General features: G+C 45.7%; 2 protein-coding genes across 3 annotated transcripts in view; one reads left to right on the top strand and one right to left on the bottom strand.

The window, feature by feature from the left end:
* Positions 1–20,578, top strand: part of LOC144113746 (cytoplasmic dynein 2 intermediate chain 2-like) — a 114,342-nt gene that overhangs the window by 10,743 nt on the left and 83,021 nt on the right. The gene's annotated exons all lie outside the window — the stretch shown is intronic.
* On the bottom strand, positions 407–10,598 carry LOC144113697 (uncharacterized). 2 transcript variants are annotated; one of them, XM_077646953.1, is made up of 4 exons: positions 10,321–10,598; positions 9,173–9,298; positions 5,624–5,783; positions 407–581 (listed from the first exon to the last, which is right to left on the bottom strand). In XM_077646953.1, exons 2-4 carry the CDS (start codon positions 9,240–9,242, stop codon positions 479–481), a joined length of 333 nt encoding a protein of 110 aa, XP_077503079.1. In that variant the 5' UTR covers positions 9,243–9,298; positions 10,321–10,598; the 3' UTR covers positions 407–478. The 2 variants fall into 2 exon arrangements, with proteins under 2 accessions (XP_077503079.1, XP_077503080.1); XM_077646954.1 differs by lacking the exon at positions 10,321–10,598 and adding an exon at positions 9,615–9,988.

Here is a 20,578-nt window from a genome sequence, read left to right as displayed (position 1 = left end):
TGTGCTGTGACCCGGTCATCTGATACCGGTTCTGGTGTGGTTTCGTTTGGTGTTTCCTGGTGTGGTCGGTGTACCATTTGATTTGGTGTGGTTGGTGTACTGTACAATGTCTTTATAGAGATGCTGTGAGTTTGGACGTACTATCGTGAGCAAAAACCAAAGAGATCCCTGAGCGCATGCCAAATGGTTTAAAACTGCAAGCACTCCTGATGTCGAGACAGGTGCACTAACATCCACCGATCTCGCTGTGCTGGTCTTGACGGCACGAGCATTTTATAAGTGGCACCTGCACACAGGCATAGTTTGGCACACACTCGCAGCATCATAATTTTTTACGATTGTACGCTGGAGCATGCACATAACCACATCAATTGTGTTCTTGCCGAAGATGAAGAACAAGCATGTATAGAAAGAAAAAATGCTCACATTTGCTCAAAAGCATCCTTAGCTTTATTGGTAGACAAAATTGGCAGTACAGTCAAGCTGAGGCCCCTTGCATCGTAGCATGCATCTTTTCTGAGAAAGTCGAAAATCTTGCATTTCCCTGACAGCAGCTTGACTCCAGCTGTGTAGCCCAATACCTGAAGAACAACAGAACAAAATCGCAAATTTGTGTGAAGAACACTATACTAATCACAGCACAAAGGCAACTAGCAAATGTTGCCATTAAATTTAGCTCAGTGGTGCAAACATGTACTACACATTCAATACTCACCATCTGACTCACCATCTGCTCTGTTGCTTCAACATAATATACAGTCCCTTGAAACTCGGTGTAGAATACTAAGGTTAAGAGTTCTCTTTCTATTGAAAACTAACAAACTGTCAATGGCTCCCGATTTGTATCTCCAACCGATAACGTCCAGGTCAACAAGAAACAGGCACACTGAATCGTTAAAACCTTACTTTGCCAGAACTAACATATTCAAATTCTCTTTTTTTCCCCGCACCATTACTGAGTGGAATCAGTTACCACCATCATCAACAGTTGACGTTGATGCCATTGAACAGGCCGTTCATTGATTTTTGTTTTGTGCTTTTTTGTATTGTGTTTATTGTGCCCCTCCTGCCAGGGCCCTTCACTGGGCCTGCAGTATGTCCTAAATAAATAAATTAATAAATACGACTCGCAATGCCTCTGCAGTAAACCAAGTGAGTCTTCTGCTTTATAGTAAATCAATGCTACTCACATGAAGCACCCCACTTGCATTAAGTTGCTTGAAATCAGTTGCTGGATGAGCTAATATTTCATAGTTTCATTCGCACAGTGTGACAATGCATACACGGAAAGACGCCAAAAAACGCTTTGTGGTGCGTCCCCCTTGCCCTTGTTCGTCATCATGCTGTGTGAATGAAAGTGTGAATTATTGCGTTGTGTTTTTTTGCATTCATAGCCAATTGCGCATATTTACACCACAGCTGGGTACGCCCGCTTCATAATCTGAATTCGTACCAAATATTTAGCATTGCATCTGATATTGAGCATGCCAGTCCTTCTAATACAAAATCAAGCTTTCTTAGACAATGAACAGCACTCTAGCATCTCGGTTAATTTCATTCATTACCAGACTCAGCGATTCTAATACTTCGTAACCTAGAGAAATAAATTACCATGGAAATTCTACTGCTGCAGAAAACAAAAAATTAAGAGGGATTAAGTCATTAGAGAAATGATTAGAAGATGCCCATAAAGATGGGCACAAAAATGAGATAAGCTGCAGTTCCAGTAAAAACAAAAGATTTGATGCGAGTGCAATTCAGGGTGACAAAATCCATGTATTGAGACTTTTTATGCCCACAGGGTGGAGAACAGTAAAGCAATGGCTGGCTGCATCTATTTAGAAGACCATTCCTCTTCATTTCTTCCTATTTTGGCAGAAAAGCATAAAAAGCAGACTGCTGAAATTTATTTTAAGCTCAATGCCACATACAAAACGACAAGGCTGGAATGTTAACGATTCGAAAGGAAACTTTTCTCCCACTCAATTTCAATGAAAATTAAACAAGATGCTCTGAACCCTGGCACTTGTAAAACCGCAACAGATGTGCAAAAAAAGCTGCCAGATTATTTTCTTGCTGAATGTGTTGAAACCAAAGCTGCCTGAGCACACATCAGTTTTGTTTAGGTATTATCTTGCTATACACATCCTGAGCATCTGGTGCAGTTCACTGCATGGTACCTGCAGACATTTGCACACATACAAAACCCACAGTAGATTCTGGGTACTGTGCAATATCCACTATGGTGCCTAGCACTCCCTGTCTTCCAGTGAGATGCATTTCTTTTGGTGCATCCACGCGCTAGGGTTCCAGCTACAAAAAATGTCCTAGTTGATTCCGAGTTAAGTGAATAACATAATTGCGCTTTTAGACTGATGTGGGAGAACACAGGGATGACACAAACACTGGTGTGCAAACTGTCAACTGAGGTTTATTGTGGCGTGCGCTCATATATAAGCTTAACATGTCAAAACATAAAAAACGCATTTCAACCAGCAAATTTGCTATAGTATCGTCAAGCATCAGAAAGTCTTTGTCACAGCAGATAGGTTTATGTTTGGTATCTCTTGTCCAAGAACTGCTTTTCCTATTTGGTAAGCAAAACTGAAGGGTCACTAACACACGTCCCTTCTTTTCCTGATTCCAAGCATTAGGCTTCCCACAGCTCCCTTATCTATATATATAAGACAGTTGTCTTATCTTTGGATTTGAGAACTGTAGTCTGTTGCGAGTGGGGTCGCAGCTATCGCATCTGGCGCAATGTGCCGCCAGGCTTCCAGGTGACTTAATCTGCCAGAAGTTGCGGTTATGCTCTCTGAGTCTCTCATTTAAACATCTGCCCGTCTGGCCCACATATGCTCGGCCGCAAGATAGCAGTATCCTGTAAACCACTCCTTCACAGCACTCAACGAACCTGTTTGTGTGCCTGACGTCACAAGACTTCTCTTCTCCAGGACTGGTTTCTTCATTTACCTTCGCACACATTCCTTTCAGTATTCTTGGTGCGGAAAAAACTACTTGCACTTCATGCCTTCCAGCAACTTTTTTCAAATTGTGAGAAAGTGCATGAATGTACGGTAGGAAAAAATTTGCCGAAAGGCATGAAGTGCAAGTAGTTTGTTCCGCACCAAGAAAACTGAAAGGAATGTGTGCGAAGGTAAATGAAGAAACCAGTCCTGGAGAAGAGAAGTCTTGTGGCGTCAGGCACACAAACAGGTTCGTCGAGTGCTGTGAAGGAGTGGTTTACAAGATACCGCTATCTTGCGGCCGAGCATATGTGGGCCAGACGGGCAGATGTTTAAATGAAAGACTCAGAGAGCATAACCGCAACTGCCGGCAGATTAAGTCACCTGGAAATCTGGCGGCACATTGCGCCAGATGCGACAGCTGCAAACCCCACTTCCAACAAACTACAGTTCTGCTGAAATCCAGAGATAAGACAACCAGGGAGCTGTGGGAAGCCTAATGCTTGGAAGCAGGAAAAGAAGGGACGTGTGTTAGTGACCCTTCAGTTTTGCTTACCAAACACAAAAACCAGTTCTTGGACAAGAGATACCAAACATAAACCGATCTGCTGGGACAAGCTCTTTCTGATGCTTGATGATATGATAGCAAAGTTGCTGGTTCAAATGTGTTTTTCATGTTTTGACATGCTAAGCTTATATATGTGCGCACACCACACTAAACCTCAGTTGATAGTTTGCGCACAAGTGTTTGTGCCGTCCCTGTGTTCTCCCACGTCAGTCTAAAAGTGCAATTATGTTTGACAATGTTAGCTACCAACTAGCCCAATTTGAAACCCTCTAAAGAATAAGCTTAACCAGTTGTTTGGTTCTAAGAAGGCATATCACTTGCAAGAGCCGCTTCTCACAGCAAGGCAGATAGCAATAACGGCTGCAGGACACTGTAGTGCAGCAAGGCTGAATGGTGGGCCAGTTGGTAAGTCATGTCAAAGAATAATTTTTACCCGCCGAAAAAAGACAGACAAGAGGAGAACCTATACACAGGAACCAGTGTAGGTCTCCTCTTGTCCCTCTTCTTTTTCGGCTGGTAAAAATTGTTCTTCGACTTTAGTGGAGGGCTCCAAAATAACTTAGAACAAGTGGGGTTCTTTAAGCTTTGCTGACATTGTATGGCAGACTGGCGCCTTTTCCAAAGTAGCAATGTTTACTGCCACACAAATACATGTAAGGCCGGCTTTTGCTAATACGGATTCCAATGTTGGGCCAATTGCCTGTACTGCTTTGAATGTGTTTGAACGCATGGTTTGAAGACCATAATTGCGAACTATCTTCCATCAACTATGCCACACTCGATGTGACCGCTTACTGATACTTTAATATCTTGTTTCTTTAAACCTTATTGCTGACCCTTGCATTACTGTCTGTTAATTTGTATCTTGCTTATAAATCCACTCCTGTAACAGTCCCAGTGGGACTAACAGTATGATAAATAAAACAAAAATAACACAAAATTCGCATGGTCCCTCCCATGAACATGTATGAAACAAAGTATTGTATCTGCTTCGAGCCATCTCTACAAGGCCTCACTGGGCCATCCCTCCTAAGTGTGAAAAAGTGGTTAAGATATTCATAATCAATGCCACAAACTATTTTTACAAAGCATGCAGCAAAACTAGCAAAAGATAGCTCAAGCACACCTATGCAGTGAGTAAAAAGTAGCCAAAAACCTTTTACATGTAAGCTGAAGTAGCCCAAGTTAGAATATGATTTGCAAAACTATATGCATAATAGCTCGACAAGAGAGCAGAGAAGGGAAAAAAGGGGTCATTACGGGCTACATGACGGACGCCAACAGTCACTTCCATCATGGCATCTGTCAGCTAGACAATAGGTCGGCTAGCATTCAATTCAAGCTTATTTTGTGCAAAATTTTCAGTGATGGCTACAAGTTATAATATGGAAACTTTCGTCATTAAGCAGAGACAACCAGAGGATTCATGGATGATGGCAAATGTGACAGCACCCACGAAAGCCTACACTGAATCAGCATCACTCAAGCCTCAGCAGTTAAAATCCAAGCTTCAGGGCAATTGACTCCCAAGTACCACTAATCTTCTGTCTCCGTTGCATGATACTAAAGTATTCGTTAAAAGTTGTTCATTATGGGCAATTTCACTGCTCATGCACTGCCACACTGCAGATAGAGCCTAGGCCTTTAAGCTTTTATCCTCACATCAGCTAACTGCACCCATCAATTAACCTCCTGTAAATGAACTTTCACATGAAGACAATATCTACAATTATTTGGTGACGTCTTATATGTTTGTCATTATCCTTTGTTTGGTGCTTTTATATTATAAACCACTAACAAACCTGAGTCGTAATTCTCACATACACTGATGGAGTGAGTATATGCCTCTGAGATAAAGCCAGCTAAAGCTGGCAATTACCTCTCAGTGCATCGATTTTTCACTTCAGTCAATGCCTTGCGGAGAGAATTGTGAAACATCACTCCAGCGCAGAAAAACACACGAACAAAGAGAATAGACACCATGGTCACCGGACAAATTTTTGTGCACTGGAATGGTGTCTCATAATTCTGCCCAGAACCAATTATCCCAGCCCTCTATGCTTAGCCTTGTGGAGAACCTTTTCCTTGCCTTCCACTGTCACCTCCTGAGCACTTGCTACTGGAACTGCATTGTGCAACTGCTTCTGTTGACCAGATGGTAGTGGCAGCCCTCTTGTGAAATACTGCATCCTTTGGGATTCCCTTCTTGGTGCCGTAAACTGCCTTCTCTACCTTGAATTCAGATACACCTACAGGAAAAAGAACACACGTATAAAAATTCTGAGCCATATTCACAGCCAGGAATATGATATTAATTGCATTTGTGCACTTCACAATGACAGTATGCTTTAACACCTGTTGAAGCAAGAAAGTAAGAAATCATTTCGTTTATTACCAATGCAAAACATACACCTTGGTGTTGATGGTGCCATGCAATAGCGGTGAGTTCTGATAGCAGTGTACAAAAGGCAACCGCATGCTTTCCCTTTAAGAATTTGCAACTTTATCTGCAGAATTATTGAAAAACAATGAACTTGATCCTTGGAAATCACAGATTAGTAAGTGGAGCAACAAATACTGAAAATAAAATAGTAGGAGTACTGCCAGTGTTTATATCAACACGCAGTGACTGCAAGAGCAATTTTCTAATTGCAGTTCTTCCCCATACCCTTGTCAAGCAAGGCACTAATGCCGGTTGACCTGCAGTAAAGCTAATATGTCCTCAACATGCTGCTTAGCAAATTTCTTGTAGTCAAAATTGAACGAAATATTACTCAATATTTTTTGCGCTAGAAGTGCACGAGCTATTGATATAGTCCAAGGCAAACAACTTAGTGCCTCAGAACAGTTTTCAATGAGGAGCCCGCACACGCTGTACTCGCCACTGTTTCCTTATACAAAGCAATACAGGAGTGCATGGCCTATGGTGTTCATACTAAGAAATACAAAATATAAATAGAAACAAAACTGAAGTGCAAAGAAAAATGAGAGAAGTTCTGCCATTACACCTTATGTGACACTAGAGAGTACATGTGCATGAAGAAGTAGTAAAATGGTCATTTTGAAATTTTGCACAATCATCAAATTGTCACGACCAAAGTCAGTATGCCTTTTCTTCACACAAAAGGTTTCCAGCGGCTCCAGCACACATTAGATTCTTTTTAGTACAGTGCCAGAAGACAGAAAGTGACAGAAATTGGTCAAGGACCAAAAAATAGTGATAAGTGTGCATTGTGATTTTTCACTTCCATGCTGCATTACTTAACACAACCTCCCATCTGACCAACATGATTTGCTGCAGGAGCAGAAATCCGGCGTCACATTCCATGAAGGCGCAATTAAAGTGTAGCTCAGCGAGTTTGAATAAGCAAAAACATAATTTGAACCCAATAGCTTAAGGAAATTTACAAGTGGTCCGTAACATTATGCTTGTAAAAAGACGACTTCAGGTGTCAATGCTTATCAAAGTTGCCTTCTGATCTCAGCTTTGGTGTGCTCATATAGTGAGGGTGGGGTGCTCAGTTACAATGACCAATTGTCATGGCTGGTACCTTGTGCTACCCCACTTCAATGATGAAGGCTGTGACAAACTATCCTCCAAAATCTGACATCTGGCATAAAGGCTCAAAAACTAAAGCAAATAAAGGGCCACTGAGACCTGAAATTATTCCCTACTTACACAGTTATGCACATCATAAAGAAAGCTGACAAACGGCACGAAGTTATACTGGTATTCTGGCCCCAGATGCTCGCTCATTTGAGCCACAGTATCCTAACTAAAGCAACAAAAAAGACATGACTGTTGAAGAAGGCATAATAAGGTCCCGTAAACGCTCATCAGCAATGTGAAAAACAAATTCTAACCCCTCATAATAATACAAGTCAGCCAATGAGGCCACTGTGTCAGTCACTAACTAAGAGACCATATACAAAATATACACTGCAAATGCACAAACTCTAACGGAGAGCAAAGCATGCCCTGCATTTGTGAAACAAATTTGTGTCAATGTAAGATTCTTGGCAAGAGTAGGCATCCCCATTCATGGCATCTGCTAAAAACGAAGAGCGCACCTAAATGATACTGTACAATTTAGAATTCCACCTTTCAGTAAACTATATTTTTTCTAGTACCAGAAGGCAAAAATGAAAGGAAAGCTGCCAGCTGTCATGAGGCGTGCCACAAAAAAAACACACTGAAGCGAAGGGATGCACAAACAAAAAAAGAAGGGATGCACTACGTGATGACACAACACAAAATAACACAGAAAAACAGGGCACAACCGATCAATGAAAAGAGAACAACAGAAAGAAGGCAAGCAGTACTAAACACTGATACCTCTGCAAATTGAGAACAGTGAAATGTGCAACACCTAAAAAATTAGTTTCAAGGACTATAAACACCTAATTTTGGTCACATATTTTTTTAATGCTGCATTAGACAAGTATCTTCACTGAACTTGCACAGCGTCAACACCAGGCAAGTGAAATGGCAAAAAAAAACATCAAAACTCACCAAGATAATAACTGAGGTAATGTTTTATGTTAAAGATTCACCTTTTTTTCATTTAGCACTTTCAGCTTTTTTGTGCGCAGGCTATAATATAACAGATCCTGAAGTAGCTTGCAGTAGGCGGTGCTTATTTTGTACTCAGATCTAGAGGCAGTAAAAATATTGCAACTACAGTGAGAGGCCGCAGAAAAAAAGCTTACAAGGGAAGCTGTAAAGTGCAATTCATGTTTCATCTTTGAGGCGCATTCACAGCTGCACTATATAACACTGTTGATATTTTTTTTTGCCAAGTGAAATAAGACGCCTTTGCTGGAGCAGCCTCGAAAGAGTGCCATGTGACACCGGCATTATTGCAGAAGAATGACATGGTTATCCTGCTATAATTGTCTATGAGGAGTGCCATGTGACCTGGGTCCTAGAGAAAAAAGGATAAAAGCATTGTCCTCATGCTGTAATACCACCTTAAAATGCTGCCCTGTAGCCCATTACTTCATATTGGTGTTTTTTAAAGCCTGGCTGCATTGAAGGGCTCCTCTAGTAGCTCGAGAACAGGTGGGGAGGGAACTAGAGCGGGAGAGCGAGAAAGTGGCTGAGCTGAGGCTATGCCAGTGTGCTCGTTGCCTTTGAGCTGAGCGGCCAGCTCTGTACTCATGGTATGAGGGTGCGGGTTTCCCTTTTTCTTCCACCCTTTGTGTTGTGCTGTAAACTTTGCATTTTTTTACATCTTGGCTTTAATAAAACGTGTTAATGATTCTTGTAAAAATCACCACGAAATTTTAGAAATGACAGAAGAAATGTTCCAACTACCATTAACAAAAAACGAAAATTGGTTGCTTGCTTCGGATTCATACACTCCCTACATTATAGTACGGGGAGTCTCAAGATTCTTCGTTAGTCTTGGTAGGGGTTCTGAGGCTTGCCGAGGCCCCCCTGAATTTAAGCACTGCTTCATACTGAGCATGAAAGTGGCACTACCTGATGGTGACCTATTGAGAATAGACACACATCTTATTTTGAATAGGGGAATGCCAATACATGCTGTCAACGTTCTGGTACAACGCAGAAATTGCAACACACTGATCTCAACACAGAGGTGAAAAAATGGATCTTAGAAAGCTCAATACATACTTGTGCTCTGCAATGAACGCTGAAAGGGGCACAGACAGGAGCCGCCCCCAAATCTGGACAGTCGAGACATCCTCTCCAATGAAGCTCTTTTCAGATTTCTTCACTACTGAACACCAGGCACTTCACCTGCATAACATAATTTCCAGCTGTGTATTTTTGCACCCACAGTGCCTGGCACTTCCTGGTAATTATTTGTATTGCTGGCATTTCACACAACCACAAGAAAATGTTTAAACAGCCAAACTTTAAATACATAACACCACTTGCTCACACTAGTTTATGATGATAAGCTCTGTACTACACAGGTTATTCAAAAACACTTATTTTTAAACGGCTACGAAGCGCTCTTTTTCTAGGGCTACTTCTTCGTCAAAATCTAGCTATGATTTTTATTCACGACCGCCTGCAACTAAAAGAGCTCTACAGCTGCAGGCAACGTTACCAATGTTACAATGGTTATCGAGCAGCCAGCTTCCTTTTGGGGTATCGCTGCGACGCGTCGCTCAATTAGTCGCTTGCGTGCCTTGACGCGTCACCTCCCTCGCACCCTGAGCTTGACAGCTGGTGTAATCGGCTCGTAGAGGTGTGTTCTAATCTTAAGACGCCACACCATAAAGACGCACATACGCGTAGCGAATAACAACGCGAAACAGACCAAGCGGCGCACGTTATCGGCAGTCCGCAACGGGCCGATAGCGGCGTCAAAAAACACGCATGCAGGCAGCGCATGATCACGTCGCACGTCGAATAATAAATAGGAAGTCGGGCAACCACATTAACGAAATCCCGAAACACAGTCACACAGTTCGCTGCGACAGCGCCTTGCTGGGCGGTATCTTATTCGCACATTTACATTTAGGACTCTACGCGTGCCTGGCATTAAGCAAACGCATCTATGACATACCTCGGCGCTCGCGTAGCAACGCATACACTGTGAACACTGACAGACCAGCATGTTGATGATTCGATGTGGAATACACTTTGCTGCCACGGAAACAACCAGCGAAACAAGCGCAATGCCGAAGAGGAACGAACAGGACAGAGCTGACAGAACCTCGTCCCTTCCGTTTCTTCTCGCCTTTGTGCTCGCTCGTTTAGTTCCGCGGTCGCAAATTGCACGCATTCCTGCGCTACACTATGGATCTCACCTGGAAACAAACACTCGACGCCTTGCAGTAACCCCCTTCTTCTCGTTTTTCGGCTGCCACGGTTGAAGTCGAACGTGTTGTCAAGATGAAACGGCTCCATGCTTCTCGGCATGGTCACTTATTCACAAAGTACGCGAACGGCTGCATTGCTGACACGCGGCGCAAGCTACGATAAGCAGGAAACCCAAACGCAAGTTTGAAATTGAAATCAAACACAAACAGCACACGAACAGCAGCACGGACCGTGGCACGACGCGGCGTAAGGCCTAACCGGATATCGGACAGGAATGCAAGGAGAGAGAGAGAAAGAATAAAGAGGAGGGTTCGCTGTTTCCGGCCACGTGACCTAGCAGCAGCGCGCTGGATTTGAACGGCGTTGGGAGGCACGCTAGGCGCTGGCGCGGGGCTATTAGCGCTGCGCGTGTCATGGCAAATAATTACTGCGAACTGTTACAAAATTGTAGTTAGACTAAGGCGCTTCGCGCCTCCGTGTTTTAGAATGACCATAATCAGCCCCTCAAAGGCACTCGATGTTGCATTGGCGCGTCATATTCAATCTTCAGATATTTCCTGACGCCGTGCAATTCACCGTGATATTCGACATATAATTATTTCTATATAATTAAATTATTATTTAATGGTGTGAAGTAATTGCTTGCATATCTATTGTACAATTATGCTGAGCTGCTCATGATACAAACAGAGCCAATAAATTCGCTTCTGTAGGCAGTGTTACATACTCAAGAAACACCATCTCTCTGATGTGCACGGTACCAACACCAGCGCTCTGGTGTGCACACTAGACCACACCGACCCACCCTGGTGTGCACATCAAAACACACTAACACACTAGGATGTGTACACCAGCACACACCAAACCACCCTGGTGTGCTCATCAAAACACACTAACACACTAGGATGTGCACATTAGCGCACACCAAACCAGTCTGGTGTAAACAGTAGAACACACTAAAACTGTCTCGTGTTCACACCAGAAAACACCAGACCACACCAAAACATCCTGGTGTATTTTTCAACTGGGAAGCTTCTGCGTTAGCTCTCGCACTTGGCGCAGATGAAGCAGCACGTGGCACTTCGGCTCAAGAAATTCACTGAATGATTACTGCATGTCTTTTAAGAACCTTAGTATAAAGAGAGTGGAAATTAGAAGACAGTCGTTGATAGCCTAAAAAAGTATGACATTTTTACATGATTATTGGGTACGAACAAGTTATCTGCACTTGTATCGATCATGAGACTTTTTTTACTTGACCAGTACACAGACGAAAACGAAGTCCTTAGAATATCCCTGTGTTTCGAGCTGAACGCACGAAGATCTGGCCTGGCGGCTTCCCCACTGTGCCCTTTTTGTGCCGAACCTGAGACAATAGATCATTTCCTGCTGTTCTGCCGCCGCTTCTCTCATTTGAGGAAGCGTCTTTTGCAAATTCCATTTCATCAACTGGGCTTGCCTGTGTCCTCCGCGGTTTTTCTTTCCATTGGCGCTTCTTTGCTTGGACGAAGCGACAGGAGTGTGCGCTCTGCTGTGCAAAATTTTCTTCAAGAAACGAAGCGCCTCCCATTCTAATTTCTTCTTCCCGCTCTCAGACAGTACGACATTGAAACATTACAGGCATTGTATACTATTATGCACATTAAGCCATTGTCCCGTCTTCGATCTCCTAGTTAACAGGACCCCTGTCCTTCCGTCTTCCAATCTATCAGGCTACATCCTATTACCACTCCTTTTCCTGTCAAAACTTTCCTGTATCCAGCAATTAACCGCCTGTGTCTTGGCCACTCCCCCGTAGTGGGTATGTTCCAGCAACGTCTGAGGCCTTCCTTCCTTCCTTGATCGCCCGTGAGTGGAGGGTGGGGGGGGGGGGGGGGGGTGTTAACATTGATTTCATCAAAATTATTTCACCGCTCGAACGTGCCACAAAAAATTGCGCCTGGATTGCTAGATCCTTGCAGTTGATATCGTTGTACCTAAGTGGGGCGCTCTAACAGCTGCGAATATTTACTCCCCTGCTGGCGTCCGACGGATTGCTCGGTTGCTTCATTGCGCAGTAACTCCAACGTGGTTTTTTCGGGAGACTCCAATTGACATCATGCTATATGGGGTTTCCGCACAGATGTCAGTGCGCAGGTACTTTGGTCTTCGATGCCCGAAAATGATGTGCGTTGTTACAACAGCCGTGCTATAACTTTTATGCGGGCTCACTCGCGTTCAGCGATTGATTTGACTTTCGCTGTTAATGGGGTTGGGATATCTTCGGGGTCGCCAGTTGACAGTGGTACGTAGAGTGATCACTGCCCGATAACTTTCATTGTAGTGTGCAGTCCCCTTAGGTTGACTGGTTCCACTGAAAAATTCGTAAACATTGTAAAATTTAAGAAATTTCTACCTCAGGCGCTTTCCTGTCCTGATCACTCGGTTATCTCGGATCACCCCACCATGTTGATGTTGATGTTTTTTTTTTTGGGGGGGGGGCGCCTTCTGCGATGCAGATAGTTGCATGTGATAAGGCCTCGCGAGCGCCGGTATCATATCACGACATGTGATCGGTTGTAGTACGTACAGTTGTGGCCATGCGAGCTTCAGAAAGGATGGGCGGGGAATATGTTTTACATTCGCTCGTTCAGCTTTCCTGTGACTCTCAGTATGCCTTCTACTTCGTGCTGGCCACCTCTGTGTGTTCCAAGGCGCAGATTTCATTTGGCGATTTAAATCGCATTTCCTGTTAACATTTCACCGATGGTGGTTAATAATCTTTTTTTTTTCTCCCCTGTACCTGTCTAGATTGTGTGGAGCTATGAGGGCTACTTGAATAGTGCCCCTTCAGAGAGAATCGAGCACACATGACGGGTCGGCATACTTAATTTTGATTTAAAAGATTTCTATGTTGCTGCTCGTAGGCCCGTGAAAAATGTCCGATGGAAAACCTTTGGAGAGGTCGCGCGCCCCGAGGCCGCATTTGGTGACCACTGCTTCAGAACGAAAGGAAACCAAATCTCAGGCGTGCCGCCGAAGCTTCCCAGCTCTGTTCAAAGAGCAACCAGCTGCCCAACGTGCTGCTGCTCAAAGAGGACGTAAGTGGGACGAGAACCGAAGGCCAGGAAGCCCCGTGATAACAGAGCGTGTGTTTGGTGCGGTCGGTGCTCGCGAGATGCAAGAAGCGGGGTTCGGTCGCGGCGGCCGGGAACCATGCATTTATTGTTGTCGCTCCTTGGGATAGTGTAAAGGTAGAATTGTTTGATCGTAGCCCACACGATGTAACATGTACCTTAACAGTGGGCGGAGCAGTGGGCCCTTCTTAGGATCTTTCCTGGTATTCTTCCCCTCAATTCGTGTCGTCCTAGACGGATCGGACATCCAATGCCTGAGCTACCTTTTTTTTCTGTCAGATAGCGTGCAGCTTCATACAAAATTCTTAAAGAATTCAAAGGTGACTGGGCGACCACTGTTGTGACGCTACTCGAGGCAAGCAGAGCCTTGAGAAACTACGGTCTGTACCTAAAAAGAACGCAAACCTACTTGAACCTTAAGCCTATATATTGAACCTGCAATTCTCAGCGTTATATAATTTATACTCCATTAAAATCTTACATTCCGACTACATCAGTCAAGTGCATTCATTTTGCAGCAGATGTAGCACTCATCGAAGGTTTGGAGCATTTTAAAATGTTAGCTTTCTTCTTTTCTTGCTCATGACTTGTGCTCCTTTCAGTTTTTAGCCCCGCACGAGCACTCTCCTTAAATTCTTGTTGTTTGTTTGGTTTTTATTTTATTTTCCTCCCAGTTCTGCTACGGAGATATACAATTATGCAATTTGTGAATTTAATATAGTGAGCCAAATATCCTGCTACAATGCGTGGCTGCATTCCCACTTCATCTCTTCTGTATACTCTACTTGTTCCACTCTCCTAATTAATGCCCGCTGGGCCATGAGGATATTTGAAATAAATAAATAAATTAAATAAACGTCAAACCAAGACCACAGGCACCGTCTCTAAATAGCTAGAAAACGTCTGTCGCATTCCCTGAAGTTTCAGCTCAATAAAAGAAGCTAAGTAACCGCCCACATACTTAAAAAAGCGAATGTAGATAAGGTGAAAAAAAAAGCGTTTCTAGAACACCGGCGGAACACCTGGTGCTTTTGGCGCAGAAATGATTTCCCACTGATTGCGTTCTAGACTGGTCACGTATCATCCTTCATCGCCTACAGCATTTTCCTCTTCTTGCAAGCTCTCATGGGTTTTTCGTAAAACTGATCCTCCTTGCTATATGTGACCACCTATGCAGGACGCTGTTGTAAAAACATGGCAGCTCTTTAGGATTTCCCAGGTGAAAGCTTTGACCTCATTTCTCACCAAGGCTAGCGTTATTCTTACCATGCAGCGCAGTCGGGCGGCAAATGTGCATCCGCGAGAAATTCGGTGTGCAGGCTCCGTTTCTACAATGAAATGCCGCTTAGGAGACGCGGTACGCAGGAGGCGATGGGAGGGCAAGAAAACTTTATTGGCCATTGCTGGTCCTTTCGACAAAACTATGTCCAGCACGGTTGTTAAGTTCACACTGCTCTGTTGGCTCTGGCCGGCACATAGCGACAGTCGTGAGGCGTCACGCTTGAGGTTATGCCGGAATAAACTCTCTTTCCAGTCCCAGATCCATGGCGAACTCCTCCCACACAGCACGAGCACATTCCATGGTTCGTTTTTCGAAGTTCTCCACATTTTGGAAAACCTCACTCTCCAGAAGGGCAACCAGCGCCTTGAATTGGTCGTCGTCCCGGCGATCCGTGCTGCACTGCTGAAGCTGCGTGTTCATATGGCGGCACCCCCAGCGTCCAAAATCTATGCACGATAACCCAATCCGCGCTTTCATTTCCGTGAAGAGGTCTTCACGGGCTGTGGCCATCTCCCGGAGCAGTTGTTCTCGCTCGGATTCTGTGCATGCCGCTTCCATGCGGTGTGAGAAGTGATCGATGAAGTCCTGGTACATGTCTTTAATTTCTCTCTTGAGCTGAGCAAGGGCCCGGTACCAGTGCCACTGGACATATTTGGTAAGGCGTGCAAGCTTCCGCCTAAGAATCTTGTGGCTGATGGAGATGAAGGGCTCGATTCGCTGTGGATCCGGGACCGGCACAGCACTACGTGAACGTTGTGGTTGAGTCGGGGGCAAATCTCGATCGACGACGTTCGCCGCAGACGTCGATGCTCTAGAAGAGGCTGCGTGAGGTCCATCCCCCGGTGCCAGATACATCGGTAGGTGCGCTTGACCGCGTCCTGCACTTACTTGGTCGTTGTTGGGCTCTGTTGTAGTTACGTACTGTCTTGTGTGCACTCCTCTTCCTCCGTGAGGCGCGCAGCCCGCTCGAAGGTCCTCCCTTGTTTGCCTACTCTCTTCCATGGTGAAATATAAGCCGGGTACTGGGGCCTTCCTGTTGTAGCCTACGGGAGCTAGTCGAGCACGCACGCGACAACACGAACAAGAATCCTGATCATATTCTTCGTCGTTGTCTTCTGCTTTATCTCTCACACGTGGCGCAGATCCAGTAGCACGTGTCATTTTGGCTCAAGAAATTCATTAAATGATTACTGCACGTTTTTAAGAACGACAGTATAAAAGCGCTGAAAAACATATACATTAGAAGACGGTCTTTGATAGAAGAAAAATGTATGGCATTTTTACGATGACACTTTTTCTTTTTACTTGACCACTACGCAGAAGAAAACGAAGTCGGTAAAATGAATGACGCCTGTTTACTAAGGTAAAGAAGAAGAAGAATGACGCCTGCAATACTTCTTTTGAATCGTTCCCTTAAAGGGACATTGAGGAGAAATTGAAGTTCCCGGGTTCGAACCCGACCGCGGCGGCTGCGTTTTTATGGAGGAAAAACGCTAAGGCGCCCGTGTGCTGTGCGATGTCAGTGCACGTTAAAGATCCCCAGGTGGTCGAAATTATTCCGGAGCCCTCCACTACGGCACCTAATTCTTCCTTTCTTCTTTCACTCCCTCTCTTATCCCTTCCCTTACGGCGCTGTTCAGGTGTCCAACGATATATGAGACAGATACTGCGCCATTTCCTTTCCCCAGAAAACCAATTATTATTATTATTATTATTAAATTGAAGTTGGCTTGTATCGTTAGAATACCAGCTCCTGATCACAAAAACGCCACTCTCACTGAAAACAAAACTCTTTTCTTGTAAGGTAGAAAATAGCAAGAACCAAAATACAGGTATCGCCACCACAGGAAAATCTCGCAAGTACAATCGTGATGACGTCATAAGACAAGAGGCGCCAACTTGGAGAATTTTTCTTCCTCCATGAAGGCCCGAATCTCTGAGGCTGACAAAGGAAAGTTGCGTGGTTCAGTATTGAAGTAAGTTTTGTTTTGAAACCGATAGTGCACTTTTATAACACAAGGAAGACAAAGGACAACCTGAATGTTGGAAGGGAAGAAAACTGATGCTTGGTGGCGCCACAGGCGGCCAGGAGAGTTTCGGTTTTTTATGGCGCTTTGCGTCTATGAGTTTTGCGTGCCCCGTGGTTTTGTGTTTGACGCGCGTCGATTTACAAGCGCCGAAAAGCAGAGGAACTGCAAGTGCCGCTTCAAGTGCTAGTTAACCTTTGAAGGAGTCTTTCGTTTCACATGCATCTCCGCTGCGCGTTTCCCACCGCTGCGAAAACCAATGTTGCTGGCAAAAGATGTGCGCTTCCAAGCGGTTTTGGTGGCCTGCAAAGACAAAAAAGCGTAATATATCAGAATTATTTTTTCATTTCTTTTCACAGTTTATTTAAATAAATATAATTCTTGCGTTCTAAGCATTAAACAGCACTTTATACAATTTATTTTTTAAACAAAAGTTCGTACGTGCGGTGTACAAACTCGTGTGGCAACGCCGGGCCGTCATTGGTTGAGATGCGGTGCTGCAGCGTCCCCAAATCGAAAATTTCCAATTTGCCCGAACCTCACCGCTCCAGCCGCTGGAGCTACCTCCGCCGCTTGAGATAGGGTGTATTCGCCGCGGCGGCGGAATTCGCGAGCGGTTCGCTTGCATGTGAAACAGGCTTTACAGCATGTCTCTATTTCGCGCCGAGTGCGCCAGCCGCCGTCGGCCTGGCCAGACCGGTTCGGCTGCAAGGCGAAGCGCGCGTTGTGACGTCATGTGCCTCCTCGGAGCACTGCCACGGCGAAATCGCAAGTTCGCGGCCAGCAAAGCTTTCGCGTTAAAAGAGATCTGGAACCTGTAGAGACCGTGGCCCCGCTCTCCCCCAACTCGTTTGTTTGCGGCTTCATTCAATAGCTTCGACAGTTTGGCGGAGCTGTTCTCTTCGAGCTATCGGCTAATTTAATCCATTCACAGTACACAGCTGAAGGTACATGCAAGTGGGCGAGAGAACCCGATCCAGTGAACTCCGTACCTCCGGAAACGCCTGGAACCCGTTGAAACCTCGTGCATCGGTTTTACTTTCAAGCCGCCAACTTTAAACGCGAGCTCCCTTGAGCACCCATCCGTTTTTTGTGGCAAAAAAATATAAATAAATAACCTGACCCTAGCAACCATGAGAAACCTCCTCGACGCCGCCTGCTGCACCGTGCAACAGCGCCTTTCAAGGAATCACAATCCATTGCCCCAAAGCCTTGGCCAGCCTCCTCCGAGGCGCGCGATGTGCCGACCTTGTCCTCGCCCCTCGCGACTCCCCCGCACTGGGGTTGATATTTTGTTAGCAACGGCTGCTCACTGAGGAAGGGGGAAACGACCCGCCGGCGCCTAACCTAACCGTGCTCCCTCAAAAGCATCGCACGCTCTGTGGGGCTGGGGTCGCTGATATGCAGTCCGGAGTTTTTGCGAGAACATCGTTGGCGGGTTCGGGAACGGGATCCATCGTAACGCTGCAAAGACGCCGGTGCAATCGTTAACGAAGCGACGGTAGCGACCCCGGCAGCTATAGATGCCTTCAACGTCGGCTGCTGCTAGACCGCACCGCTAGCCGCCATAAATCACGGAATCTGCGTTTACGTCACGGTTCACGTCGCTCCATCCTGTGACGTCATTAGACGCCGTGACGTCATAAGAGTGTGCCGAGTTTGAATCGGAGGGCGGGGAATCTTCTTCAACTCTGACCCCAGAACGCAAGTTTTGGCGGTGGAGTGGGCTGACAAAGTCGTCGAGGGCTATGTACTCTCGATCACTTAACGCGACCTCTTGCCAAGCTCTTCCCGGCGAATAAAATGTTTTACAATCAATTCAACTTCGAATCTAAATTTCTTTGAAATACATGCATATTTCGCTCCCGCACAAGCGGGGCAACAAAGCCATGAAATGCCCCACTATCAGATTTTGCTAAGAAAAAAAATTGATTGAGTTCTCCTCACTGTCCTTTTAAGTTTTTCTAGGGAGCTTTAAGTTTAAGACGCCGAGTTGTGCGGACGTGTTTCACGTGGGCTCCCGCTTCACAGCCAATTTTTGGCGGTGTTACTGCATCCTCGGACCTGCCGTTGTTGGGAAATTCTTTGGAGTGCTGCTCCGCACCCGTGGAGACCAATTTAGGCAACTCGACGCTCTCTTAATTCTTCGTTCTGTGGCCAGTGCCCCTAGTGGGTATGTGCGAATCACCAAGGGCACAACAACGACGAATTATTCGGCACATGTTTAGCAGGCGGCGTCTCTTTCGACGATCCTGGCATGTCCAAGGAGGTGGTAGGTCCTGACCCTTCCCTCTTATCATTGCGATGCTTCCGAGCATGTGCTGCTTTCATGGGCGACCATGCTCGTTTGGACTGACAATCGTTCCGCCTCAAGTACGGCTTGAATCTGCCGTTGTCAAAGTTCTCAAGCTGGCGAGCAAGCACAACATCGGCTACTGACTGTGGCTATGCCCAATGGTCTCGTTCCTATATGCATCCACCAGGGTGCGGTTGTAAAAACGTGGCAGGTCTTTACGGCTGTCCAGGTCAAAGCTTTTACCTCAATTCTCATCAAGGCTAGCGTTATTCTTACCAAGCAGCGCAGTTGGGCGGCAAATGTGCATCCGCGAGAAATTCCGTGTGCAGGCTCCGTTTCTACAATAAAATGTCGCTTAGGAGACGCGCTACGCAGGAGGCGATGGGAGGGCAAGAAAAGTTTATTGGGCATTGGTGGTCCTTTCAAAAAAACTATGTCCAGCATGGATGTTAAGTTCACACTGCTCTGTTGGCTCTGGCCGGCACATAACGACAGTCTTGAGGCGTCACGCTTGAGATTATGCCGGAATGAACCCTCTTTCCAGTCCCAGAGCCATTACGAACTCCTCCCACACAGCGCGAGCACATTCCATGGTTCGTTTTTCAATGTTCTCATTTTGGAAAACCTCATTCTCCAGAAGGGCAACCAGCGCCTTGAATTTATCGTCGTCCCGACGATCCGTGCGGCACTCCTGAAGCTGCGTGTTCATACACCGGCACTTCCAGTGTCCGATAACTACGCACGATGCCCGAATCCGTGCTTTCCTATCAAAGAGGTCTTCGTGGCTGTGGCCATCTTCAGGCGCAGTTCTTGCTCGGATTCTGTGCATGAACCTTTCATGCGGTCGGAAAAGTGATCGACGAAGTCCTGGTACATGTCCGCGATCTCTTCCTTGAGCTGAGCAGGGGCTTGGTACCAGTGCGACTTGACGTATTTGTTGAGGCTTGCAAGCTTCTGGCTAAGAATCTGCTGGCTGATGGAGATGCAGGGCTCGATTGCTGTGGCTCCTGGACCGGCACAGCACTGCGTGGACGTTGTGGGTGGATCGGGGGCAGCTCTTGCGAGACGACGTTCGCCGCATACGTCGATGCTCTAGAAGAGGATGCGCGAGGTCTATCCCCCGATGCCAGATACATCGCGAGTTGCGCTTGACCACGTCCTGCACTTACTTTGTCGCTGTTGTACTCTGTTGGAGTTACGCACTGTCTTTTGTGCACTCCTCTTCCTCCGTGAGGAGCGCAACCCGCTCGGAACTCGCGCATTTTTTTCCTATTTTCGTCCACGATGGACGGGAGCTAGTCTAGTATGCTTATACACCAATGGAAAAAAGAATATTGTTGTTTGCCTCATCAAAAAGAATCCTGATCGAATTCTGTGTTGTCGCCTCCCAGTTGAATAAAACCAGCCCGTTTCTGGTGTTTACACCAGACCGGATTTTCAGACGCGGGTTCTGGTGTGACCCGGTGTAGTGTTTTCTGGTGTGACCGTGTCTGGTGTTCCGACCAGACCAGTTTTTCAGACACG

This window comes from Amblyomma americanum, chromosome 1, assembly GCF_052857255.1.
Source record: "Amblyomma americanum isolate KBUSLIRL-KWMA chromosome 1, ASM5285725v1, whole genome shotgun sequence".
Classification (NCBI taxonomy): domain Eukaryota; kingdom Metazoa; phylum Arthropoda; class Arachnida; order Ixodida; family Ixodidae; genus Amblyomma; species Amblyomma americanum.
The sequence above is the reverse complement of the archived record's forward strand: the minus strand, read 5'-3'. Positions and strand labels throughout refer to the sequence as shown.